Consider the following 13,065-nt stretch of genomic DNA (forward strand, 5'->3'; position numbering starts at 1 on the left):
AAAGCACACGAAACATCACGATGTAGAACAACTTGAAAGATCTAACGTGGATGATATAAAACGTAATGTAATTCCTTCGTTTGAGTATTTCCCCATTAATGTTAATATATATTTTTCTACAAACTGGGTGATTTTGTTAAGTAAAGGTGTTTCAACCAGATGTTACTTACGATTATTAAAACTCTGGAAACAAAATCAACATGTCTTCTCGTTTTACTGATCTTATCATCACATTAGATAGACCTGTAGTGTGAACCCGAGAAAGTATGTACATTTTGTTCTTAGTGATTTTTTATAACTTTGATGAGTAAATTTATTTGAAATTTTAATTACACTCGATAGCACTAGATATTTACGAGCAAAGATAATAATATTATTGCATAGTTCTGTATTAAAATACCATTGCCGTTTCAGAATGGTTTGATTCTCTGTGTGTTTCGTTTCAGAATGTTTTGATTTGATTCACACGTTGTATTACGTGAAATGATAACGTGCTTTTTTATAAGGAAGCTATTATATTAAAGACAAACAAATGATTGCCGCAAGGCTCATACGAACTCATGAATAGTTGGTGTGGTTTGATTGCGGATGAAAACTTAGTAATGATGTAATTCATCGCTTCAAAGAATGTTACTAGTGACGTCACTGCATGGGATCTGCTACATAATAGTTCATCTAGATAGCGGAAAACGAAGTTAATAGATCACACAGAACAATGGACGAGTTCCATGTTCAAAGAAAATCTAGATAATTCTTTCACCAGTACGATAGAACTTTCAATACAAAATGATACAAAATGTGTGAAATAATCAGTTAGCACAGCAAGAGAACAACCCTGACATGATCGATATCTCTCAAGCCGTTAACACCTTCACTAAGTGAAATATATTTTACCATTAGCTTGAGCCAGCCCAGTTTCTCATTACAAGCCCTCAGGGGATGAGGTAAAGAAACATCTAATCAGCAGCAGCAGCATGCAAAAAGAGGATTAATATGTGTTCAATTCCTCAAGAACGTACTGCATGCGAAGGTTAAGTCTAACTGCTTTCGATCGATCGGCTTTGGCAACATATTCCGTACGATTCCGCACCTCCGGCCAGAACAGCAGTATATTGTAGCAAACATAACAATATCGTTATGATTGATGCGATGCTCCAAACGGTCCAAAGGCCCCCCCGACAGCAAGAGAGAAACGAACAAATGGTCGTCACCTTTCGCCACGGCAATAGATTTTGTAGATGCCATCCTGTGGCGGTAGATGAGAACGTGTATGCGACGCTATGCGAAACCTTGACATTATGTTGGCAAGCAGAATGGGGGAAGATGCTGAAGCATTACTCACTGTGGGGTTGATTCTGAACCGAACTGTAACTCCCATTGGGTGTTATTACTATTATCGGGTTCCACTCGCTTGCCACACGGAATATGCAAGATCGGGTGATCTTCACCAGGTCGCTCTCACGCGGGTGGGCAGCTTCGTAGCACTCCCGTTGCACGGGCAGTAGTGTGTAGTGTAGTAGATCATCCCATGCCGGGTCACGCGGATGGCTATATCATTAAAATGCAATAACACATTCATCGACAGCCAAACAATTGGCTCGTTATATGGTTATTACCCCTTGCGGTTGGTAATACGAATCGATGTTGGTCGTTCGGTTTCGTTTCGCCTGCCTGCCGAAGGAAGTGTCCTTCTTCCATCAGAATCAAACTCCTCAATCATAATCAAACTCGCAAGGATCAAACGATTGATGAATGGGTTTGCTTTCTTGCTGGGAACTCTTAGCCAGCGCATTGATGGGCCTATCATAATTACCTCCAATGACTCAATCGATCGTATCCCAGCGCGAATTAAATGCGCACACGATCGGACTTTCATCGCTCCAGCCCCGTTCCGGCCTGAACGGTCCGGGTAGTAATCATGCACCGGTCTGCACCGGCAAATACAAATTAAATCATCATCCAATCGAACGATCGTTAACATCGATTGAAAAGTACATCCCTTGCGATTTGTGCTGGCCGGTGGTTACACCGTCAAGGTTACACCGTGGCTAAGAACTCTTCGCTCAGCTCAACACCTCTCAACCATTGCTGGGAGCCAATCGTCCTTTAGCTTAAGTAATCGGGAAGGGAAAACCTGTCCTACCCTCTCCCCACCATGAAGAAACCGGTAGTACATAGCGAGCGTGTGTGTGTGTGTGTTTAATTTTTAATGGCCCAATCGACGCCACGCTGCTGATAATCGCTATTGACATGATTGAATTGATAACATTGGTTCGAAATTATTAATCAGCGGTTAGCGTGAGCGCGTGTGCGGAACCGGCCTGAATGGTGGCACCATTATCGAGCTACTAATTGGCCTGTTTGTTCTTATGCTTATGTTGTAAGGCTGTAAGGCCGGTTCGAGAAATCCGAGAAAGGTGCCCCTCCACGCTTAGCGATGGCTTTTTGAGGTCCAATTTCATCCTGTGCGTTGAGTAGCAGTTGCGGATCTTCCCCGGGAGGAAAACTGTGTTTTAGTACTGTGTAAAGCCTATGTTTAAGTACCATCCAGCACTACTTTCAGTGAAATTTAATATCAATAATTAGGAGCGCTGAACGAGAACCTCGAGGCTCCCTTCGGGGGTGGGGATATTCCCCTTATCCGGTCCTGCAAGGGCAAGGGAGATAAGCGCAAATCGTGGCCAAGAATCGAGATCAATCCGTTACGTCGTCGCTCAAACTGTACATTGATAATCGGCTTCGGAAACGGGGAGTTTGTGGCACGATCTGATAAAAGGTCCGCCCGTGGACACACGCGCTTGTGTAAATAATGGTCGCCCCGATCCGAATCGCAGCAAGAGGAGGAAGAGGAGGCTCCCCCATCATTTAAATGTGATGCTTATCTTCTTACGGCATTTGCTGGCAACGGGTACGGGGACAGCATAAGGCATCCTTTTTTTCTTATCATCTAGAATTGACGCGTCTGGATTTAGATACAGATACCCGGTTAACGGAGGAAATGGAGGAGTTTTCCTTCCTTGGGCGGCCATTTTTTTATAGAGATACTGTTACAGAACCTAGCGGCTTTGCTGCTATTTACTTTGTTTTCAGTGAGCTGGATTTAAGGAGAACCTAAGAAACCTTTCCCATGGTAACGGATTGTCGGTTCCCGTTGGTTCCTGGCTGTGTTTTTAAATAATAATAAAATAATGAAGGGTTTGTAAATACCCTTTTTATGTCTTCTAAATTTATCTTCACAGTAGCTCGCTTACCCGAAACGATGCATCTTGTTGAATGGACGCTTTTGTGGAATTAAATTCACATGTACACAACAACCGACGCGACGTGCCGTGCGTCTGGCGATAAGAAAAGCGAGCTTTCGTTTTGCTTCATCACACCAGCATCTTTCAAACAACTATGCAAAAGTGCTGCGGTGTTGTGTCTTGCTTCCATTGTGTGCTGGTGCTAGCTCGGAGCTGCACAAAACCACAGCCACACGAGTTTGGGCTCGTGCTGAAAGATGAAAGAATGCTTACCGAAAGTAAAGCTCCTTGCTTCTAGCGCATGCGATAAGCCTTTTCTTTGTGTTTTGTGTATGAATGTGGTTGTTCTCTGTTGTGTCCGAGCCAAGTTTTGCCATGTGCCCGGTATGTAATAAAACGGGCTGTAGTCGTCTATAGCTTAGCAGGGAGCTCATTCAAAAAGGATGTTTATGAGCCGGTGGATTAGGAAATTAATTTGGCTGGCTTTAGGGTGGTAAAGTAGAATCCAGAAGAGCTTATTTTTTGTGTACGCCTTAAGTTGTATGTGATAGCAAAAACATCAATATGTGAAATAAAAACTAAGGCTACCAAAAAGTTATACAACAATAGAGGCCTTTTTGTAGGTATAAAATCACTAATAGTATTTTGTTGTACGTATTGCATACATCGAGGCGAATATATCTTAACTTGGCAAATGTTTGAAATCCAAATGCCAAAAAGAGTGAATCGAAGCTGACATCTACGCTCAAGAAACTATTTGAGCTAATTTGAGCGTAAAACCTTTTGTTGTGATGTGTGGAGTAACTAACAAGAGAAGAAAAAAGGAATATGTATCTCTTTTATTGTTAAACTTAAGCCCGTTTTGTAATGCCGATTGCATACCTTACAAAAAAGGAGATTAAAAGGAGAATCGGTGAATCAAATGTGTGCAATTTGTGTATTAGATTTAAAAAAAAATCTTCATCAAAATTAAACCGCTCTTTGTGCTATTTTCGACTGAAATTGACCATGCATAAACGCATTTGCAATTATGCAACTTTGTTACGCATAATAAAAATTAAATAAAACAGAACTGTAAAAGGATATCAGATCCATCAATACAATTTATGGTAATTAAATTCACTCGAATCGCTAATGAAGCGGAAGAGCTTCCAAAGCAACCAACGAACTGTGGAAAAGCCCTTCAATTCGATTATAGCTGCGATCTTCCATCGTTGCGAATGTTTCAAACGACTGTCTGTATATTTTGGATGTCTCATTTCATTAAAAATCAATCAATTTGAACAAATTATGCGTCTCCCGATGGCACGCCGAACCTTTTCCGCAATCGAGAGCGCGAGTGCCTTGACCAGCCGTCGTTCCCTTCGGTCGGCCAGCATAAGAGCATTGAACTTAACAGTGGATTTGTAGCTTTTAATCGTTCACATTTGCTCGCTATTAAAGGTGTGCTCGCGGCAAGGGCCAAAAAGTAGTCCATTGCCGGCCGGGAACGAGTCGGAAAGACAGATTGATGCAACCCCGCGTGCACCGTTGCACCAGCTGCAGCAGCAGCAGCAGCTTCGGATTGCATTCATCCACCGTCCAAACATCTGCCATTCATTGGAAGCGACAGCAGCCCGAGTGAAACATGCGAAAAGCTGAAGGCATCGTGGCCGCGCGTGTAACGATATCTTAATCCATTACCTTGAACTTCAGCCGGTTGCTTCAAATCCGGGCGCAAAACACTCCGCCAAAGAGTGGCGAGATGCACTTTTGCCAACACGTTCTTCTGCTTGGTTTTGGTTTTGGTTTGTGGGGTTCGCTATGAAAGGGATTCCGTTCTTGTTCTTCTTTTTCTTTACCCTCATCGTCTTCCTCGCCCTAATCACACGCACCTGAGATGGATGAAAAGGGAACGCAAGGCAAGCGTATTACGCCGTGTTTGCAGCGTAATAGGAGCGATCGTTCGGGATGCTTTATAAATTCCGTATCGGAACGCCGCAACGCCAAATGAAGCTGAAATGTCAGATTTGGAATTTATTTCACCTTTTAGCAAAAACCTCCTCCTGCTCCTTGGTGAAGGGGATTTGCTCGATTTTCAACCATTCAAGGGCCTGTTATCGGGATTAGCGAAGAAAATAAAAACGGGACGCGAAACGCTGATCGAAGGTGACGTGTGCGTGTGTGAGACAGGTTGGGAGAAAAGTTCTAAAGAAATGTGAAGGAAAAGGGTAAGTAAGTAAGGACCACCTTGGCCGGAATTCGTGATGTTGGAATGAAATGGTAACACACACACGCACATGCATTATGCCACCGATAATTCAATGGGGCAAGGTTAGCTTGTGGTGTGGTGAGTGAGAGTGCTTTTCCAACCTTAACATTGATTATGCCCGTTGGCTATGTAAGAGTCTTACATAAGCGATTGAGATATTATGTGTTCAAAAATGGCTTATCAGATGGATTTTAATTACATTTTTAAATGTCTTTTTAGGGCAATCTGATCAACACCATTTGAATTGGTTTATTCTAATTAAATAGCAGAGGAACGTGAAGTATTAATAAAAATGTTGCTTATTTGTATTAAACTTCGTTTCTTTGACCAAAAAATGTACCCTCATCTGTATGATCACCTTCCCAGGTAGGTAATACATTTTATAAGTGAATTTGTATTTTTATTGGCGAAAAATAATAACAATGCTTCTTTTTGTGTTATAGATTGAAAAATATCTGGCTTTTATTTAAATGAATTTAATGGCCAGTAAATAGTTCAACTGACACTAATAGACCGTCATATCGTCCCAACTGTCCCCGTCCCGACGGGGCAGTCATTTCAATCTATATGACTTTTTCGAATCTATTAGAATATTTTGAGCTAGAAAACATTTGGAATAGATTATATAAATATAAGTACGTGTATTGCTATACATATCATTATAAAATTTACAACTAAACCGAAACCAAAATCTTTTATTGTATGTATTACATACCCGGGAAGGTGATTATAGTAATAAAGGTTAATAAGAAAACATATGAGGCAGACCAGTTCCTTCAATGGTCTGCTGTAGTGTCATGTGGAAAAATAAAGTATTGTAGTAGTTCTTAAATATTAAATAAATCATTATATAAAACAGACTAAGGTGAAAAAGGCTTAAACAAAAAACATATGATCTTAACTGCACATTGATTGAAAAAATTTGGCTTATATTAAAAAGATAAAGTTATACAGACAAATAACAAAGTTACTACCGTTTCAATCTAAAATTGTCTAAAATAAAATAATAAAGAAAGCAAGAAAAAAAAACATCTCTTGCGTTCTCATAAATAATTATTCTACTCATTAGTTTATTTTTTACATTATTTAAAAAACAATGAATTAATAGGGAAAGCTTAACATATCAAATTGTAATCCTAGTATGTTTTATAGTATTTTAAATGAACGAATTAAGAAGAAGCTTAACACGTGAAATTGTAATCTATTCATTAGTGTATTTTTTTACAGTATTTCAATTATAATTGTTAGAAACTGCCGTTCTAACTCGGAAAAATTGAATAAAATGAATTTCTTAGGTTGGCACTACAGGTGCACCAAAAAATTAGTTTACTTTTATTCTTGCTATTGCTTATTCACTTTTGGATATTTTCTTGTTATTGTCCTCGTTTATGTGATTTGCCTTTTTATCTCTTTTCGCGCGCCCAAAACATCGCCTTGGCTGACAGTCCGTTGGAACCTTATAACAGTTTCCAACAATAATAATTAAAAGGAGAAGCTTAACGTATCAGATTGTAAAGCCTAAAATTAATAAAATGAAATAAAATAATGAATTAAAAGCCTAAAAATAGACTCGGCGTTATGACAGTAAAAAAGGAAATTTTATATAATTAGTCTATATTACACAAATTATACAAAATTTCCTTTTTTTAATCAAAACTAATTATGATCTTATAATAGATTAGATTAGATAAGAAAGATATACAGGGTTTCCCATGATTTTTGGTGGGTTCCCATCAATTTTTGGTGGGTTCCCATAGATTTTTGTTTCGTTCCCATAATTTATTGGTATTTTCCGATTGAATATCAATACAATTGGACCAAGCAATTCTGGGAAACGGCCAAAAAATCGTGGGAATGCACCACAAAAATATGTGAATCCACCAAAAATTGATGGGATCCAACCAATAAATCGTAGGAAACGACAAAATTGAAATATTGAACAAATTATAAACACCAAATATATTTTAAATGACAAAATTGCAAGATAAACATGAAAGTTCATAACATGAAAGAATAATGATGTTTACGCACATGATAACACTGAATAAAACATAACAGCCAAATGTTATTAACATATATAAACTGCCAAACAATGATTCAAAAGCAAATATTCTTCAATGTGTTTAACAACAGTAAAAAGCCATCAAGATCTTTGCTAAATGCTCTATCTAAATCGAGGTCTGCCTGCAATATAAGACTAGAATTTTACAAATGCAAGTCATTTAGATTCAACAAAATCGTTTTATCATCTACGTACCTACCAATACCTCACCTTCGGTTATTGGATATTGAGTATGGACAGAACTAAGCAACTTAATTAAAACCCTGCAATGAATTTGATCATCCCAAGTACTCTGCATTTTATTAATTTATTGGATAAGATAAGTAGTTCCAGTGGATAAGATAGTTAATATCAGTTGATTTTGCGAGCAAGCGCACTATTCCGGAGAGCAGTTGTGAAGATCTCAAGAGTTACCCATTTGGCGTTTAATTACTGATGATAGGCAAACATCTCCGCACTGCTAGCACTTTACTGGTAGCTAGTATTTAACCAGTAATGCATTGATGCACCATTAAAAGCTTTTCGGCAACTAGTTGAAGGGATTGGCACAAAAACACACCGCACATATTGCAATTTATCTTGGCGAATCTCGTATGCGCTTATCAAACATCACCCCAAGGCATACATTTCGAGCCCCGTGATGGTCGACGTTCCTGGCTTTGATTAATTTCGAGTGTGCTCTAGCACTTGTAATCTAATACTCACTGCTCCTGTTCGACCCAGCTTCCAGACACTGCTTTTCGTCCTCCTCGACCGGGGGTTGCTTTTTCTTTGCCAACTCCTCACGTACCAGTCGTACATACTGGCGGCATGCGTCCGGCGAGCTCCAATCAATCGGCTGCCGGTCCACAAGCCACCGCGTTTGGGCAAACTTTTCCGGCGGCTCTATCCGGAGCGTGCTGACCGACATTGGTGTGCGCGGGTTCACGTGGAACAGATGTCTTCCCTTCGACGGGCGGGCCGTATCCGACGGCTGCAGGCTGCAGCGGGGCCGCATGCGACGATCGAGCAAGCGATTGAACTGTTTCAGCTGCCGAAAGTCAAGTGGCTCTTGGGTGCGTGACAGTAGCCACAGCAGCGGCGTTACCTGCGGTCCGTTCCGTGTGCAGCCCCAATAAAGGAAGTATTCGTCCGTGAACGCGTGGAACAGGTCAATCAGTGGGAATGGTTCGAGCTTCGTGTACGATTCGGGCAGCAGAATACGTTCCAACGCTTCGACGACGGGTTCAACAAATCGATTTGGATTAGATTTCAAATTGAAGAAGTACACCAAACACAGCACACCGCCCGGACTGGCCTGGGCCGTGTCCTGGTCACCGAACCGTTCGGCAAAATGGATCACGTGCAGCTCGAGCGGTAACCGATAGCCATCGATGGTATGCTCGCTACCGTCCAGCGCACTTAGGCCCCAGTGGAAATGAAGCTGCGAGAAAAGATAGCGCCCTTCCAGTGGGCCACCCTCCAGTGAAGGACATTGCTCACTATCCCAACGGGCACTCAGAATGACAGTTTCGCCGGTGTTGGTTAGCTTCACGCTAGCCGGAAGCAATTCGTAGTTGTTCCACCGGAGTGGCTCCAGTTCGAGTTCTACCGCACGGCACACGGCAATGTCGATGGGTGCGGGTTGGTACGCTTCGGTCGGTGCCAGTGACCATACGAGGGCTTCGTTCTGGAGCGAAATGGCTGAGCTGGAGCGTTGTTCATCCGCTTCGGCTGGGATTGATGTTTGCGACATTATTGTGTGTACCGTTGGGAGCAGAAGGGAGCCGATGGTTTTCGACAGCTGCTTGCAAGTGTGTTGCTTTGATTGTAATGCATGGAACCGCCGGGAAGGTAGAATGAATATTTTTTAGCTTTAGAAATAAACAAAAATGCATAGTTAAAAATTCGAAACGAAATGAATTTTTGTTTTTTTTTGAGTCTAGCTACAGTGCGTATTCTGCGAGTTAGGTTTGTCTGTCTGTCACGTTTTTCCATGCAAAATAACTGGCCTTAAAAGACTATGAAATTTAGGTGAGTTTTACGAAACCGGTTTTCCATACAAACGTGTGCTTTTGAATTAAGTTTTCAGAAAAATATTGAACATATAAATTATACCAACTAAAAAGAGTTAAACTGTCGAATTCCGACTGAATTTACGGCACTAAATTCGGCACAAAAGACGGCATTCACATTAATGGTCCTTCGAACCGGATTCAATTGCTTTAATTGTAATGAACATACTTGAGCCTACTTTTAGGCGCAATACCATCCAGTGGCAGATTAAGGGTATCGGGGGCCCTAGGCGGAAAGACGAGTTGAGGCCCCCTGTAAATGGTAAATGTTGTGGAGGGGGGGGGGGGGGGGGGGGGGTAGCGGCACTAAACTAGCTGTTGGGATATTGAACAGTAAACTTGAAATGCCGTCCCCTGAGGGCCCCTTCGATCATCAGTCACAGGTTCTAAAATTTTTGCTGACCGGGGGGGTACAAATGATTCGCCAGCCTCGGCGTCCTCACGGCTATCCTTCCGAGGGCCCTTGTCGCTAGTACTCTGTCCATACGGCATACTATAGAATGGCGATCTACGGGGCCCCTAAATCGGCGGGGCCCCAGGCGACCGCCTAGTCCGCCTACCGTTAGATCCGCCGCTGATACCATCCAAACAAAAAGATTGCGATATCCTGCTGAACTATTATTGGACCCATATATGTCCTTGCTTCGGCAGGACATGTACTAAAATTGGACATATACTAAAACGATTGGACCCATACGAGACAACCTATCCCATACTTATCATCTTCGCTTACTCTCTCCAACCATTGCCATTGAAATGTAGTTTGAATTTGAATAAGGACCAAAGTGCAGCCTTTCGGGATGATATTCGGTATAACATATTTTTGGAGAATTTTTGTGCTAAACGTGGATGTAAATATAACCTTACAAATTATCGTTTTCATTGGAATAGCCTCAAATCGTAGTCTAAAATCAACTCCATTCACAAATTAATGGGTCATAGTACATTCTCTATTTTTCATGACCCATGCAGTACATCATGGCAATTTGTGAAATATCAAATATGTGCACCCAATCGGGATGAAATGCATCGATTAATTGGCTATATCAATTTCATCGGGGCGAAAATTCTGATCGATTTCATATTAATAAATTGGCTTTATCAATTTGATCTAGGTGAAAATTCCGACCGATTGTATGCTATTTCGCTTCAATGGCATTGAACGGAATGCGGAAGAGTTTGCCGAAATACAATCAGCCCAATCAGGGGAATATTTGTGAGCGACAACAATCCAACTGTCCACTGGAGATTGACTTCCATTCCACCCCCACCCCCAAAAAAATCCCCAAACAATGGTACCTGATGTGAATGCTGCTGTCTACCAGTTATCATGTGCAATGGTCGTGAGCATAATTGCATTTTTGCTCGTTATTTCTCGCATTCGTTCTGTTGCTGCTTCTGCAAAACGGCAAACAGGAAAGTTCAGCACGCACAGGGCCCACAAGGGCACAAAAGACAACGTAAAGGACAGGTGATAAATTGACCCCTCGCTGGCACCGTGAACTACCCGCGGGTTGATGAGTTGTGAGTAATGCTGCATTTGTTTTTCGGGCGAATGAGCAACATTTGTCCCTCATCACACCAATCCATTCCACGTGGGAAAACGACACAGAAGCCCTCCAGCCAATCGGTCACTTGGGGAGTTGGGTGAATCAATTAACCTGATGAAAACTCTTCCGCGAATAATAACCTTTCGCAAAAGCAATAACAATAACGAGCCCAAAATAAAGCCAGACCGAAGCAAAGACCCCAAACAGCCAAATTAAACCCGGGTGAGGTAATGTGTGGGTAATTTACGAAAATCCTCGACTGAGCTTTCAGCCTTATGGATGGTCTGTTTATTTGAGTGGAAGCGGAGCAAAAACGGTAGAACATGATGCACTGCTGATTGGAGAAAGTAGATTCATTCGGCAGTTTTTGCTTGTAGCGATTTGGGCAATATTTGGGTTAATTTTTTAATACGTACCTTCTGGCTGAAATTCTGGACGAACGTCCATATCGATGGATGGTTGGAAAGTTCTGTAGGGCCCGAAGGCCTGTATCTGGGGTTGATTTTGAGGGCAGGAGTACATTATTTGAGCGTAAGTAAAACGAGCTTCATTTCCTGCACTCGAATCTTCTGCTGCAGAAACGCAGACCTAGCCCCGGTAGGTGTCCGCATTCCAGCGCATCTGGAGTTACCCAGTGTGACGGGGCAGCACAGCGTGTGTTAGCTGTTCTGGTCAGTTGGTGTTCTTCAGGATGGGAGGTCGGGTTGGACCTACAGTGATGCGAGATGTAATCAGCAACATTATTTACTTACATTGTTTTCGAAATCTACCGTCCAGATAATCCATGTTTATCACAACGAGCAGAGAGGCGAAACTGATGTTGCAGATGATCTGCAGTGAGCCTCTCGTTATCTTGCCATACAATGTCTCGTCCAAAGCCCCCGTAATGTTGCGTTGCGAAATAATAGACTCACATGGGCTAGCAACATCATCATGTGCACGGTAAGCATTGACGTCTGACACGGCACGAAGGCACGCTGCCGCGTTATGACGTGATGATATTCCCATTAATCTAGAATGTATTCATTCGGTACCCAGAAATAGTAGTCTAGACTGCTAGAACGCACTGCAAGGCTGCTGAAGGAAGGAAAGGCTTTTGCATTTGGTTGAACATACGAACTAATCTCACGGGATATGCATGCGTTTGCACCGCAGGCTATCGCACGTCTCCATCTGCGATGCGTTATGTGCCTGCCCTGGATGACGGAAATTAATCCTTCCGAAAAGCGGTCCCACCATCATCACCACCAGCACGGAGCTGTCACACCGTCCGGATGCGCCCTTTAATTAAGCCCGACAGATATGTGCGGTGCATCGTACGGCCCTTGAATTGAACTTTTGCCTGTCGGCGTGGCGCGGTTTTGTGCATGTGGTTGAATCAAAAACCGAGATTAGTAGTGCCGCTACGGACACGAGTGTACGCGAGCAAACACATTTCTGAGAAGGTTTACGATAGGAAAGTGACAAAAAAGGCGGATAGAATTATGTGTGAGCTTGGTAGCAAGAGTCACCACCACAACCCTTTCGTTCGTGAAAGAAGTAGAGTGTTCTGGTTTGCTGTGAAAATGAATGATCCATGTGGTTGGTTCGGGTTTAAAAGCGACAAGTTGGTTCAATTTCCAGGAACGGGAGCTTTTGAAGTATGGTGCGTTTTTAATAAGCTCTATCGCAAGATTTGATTTAGAGCTCTTTTAAGTTTTTTTTGTTTCTTGAAAATTGGAGTATGGAGGTGACAGTACGATGGATTCGATGGAAGAGCTTTCCGTCACTTTCGGGATTGGAGTTAGAAGGGTTCGATGGGTTCGAAAGAGCTTTTGTAAACACACGGTGACAATAATTTCTTGATTATTATTCAGCCACTTTCCCAAACTCTATCGAAGAGGAACGATATTTGCTGTTGCCTAGA

The 13,065-nt window shown here is 42.1% G+C and overlaps 1 protein-coding gene across 1 annotated transcript; it reads right to left on the minus strand.

Annotated features, from left to right (window-relative positions):
- Positions 1 to 7,853: 7,853 nt before the first annotated feature.
- On the minus strand, positions 7,854 to 9,368 carry LOC1271114 (carbonic anhydrase 1). Its single transcript, XM_309860.5, has one exon. The coding sequence runs from the start codon at positions 9,288 to 9,290 to the stop codon at positions 8,250 to 8,252; it is 1,041 nt and encodes a 346-aa protein (XP_309860.5). The 5' UTR covers positions 9,291 to 9,368; the 3' UTR covers positions 7,854 to 8,249.
- Between the last annotated feature and the right edge of the window lie 3,697 nt (positions 9,369 to 13,065).

The sequence above is a fragment of the Anopheles gambiae genome, chromosome 3, assembly GCF_943734735.2.
Source record: "Anopheles gambiae chromosome 3, idAnoGambNW_F1_1, whole genome shotgun sequence".
Lineage (NCBI taxonomy): Eukaryota > Metazoa > Arthropoda > Insecta > Diptera > Culicidae > Anopheles > Anopheles gambiae.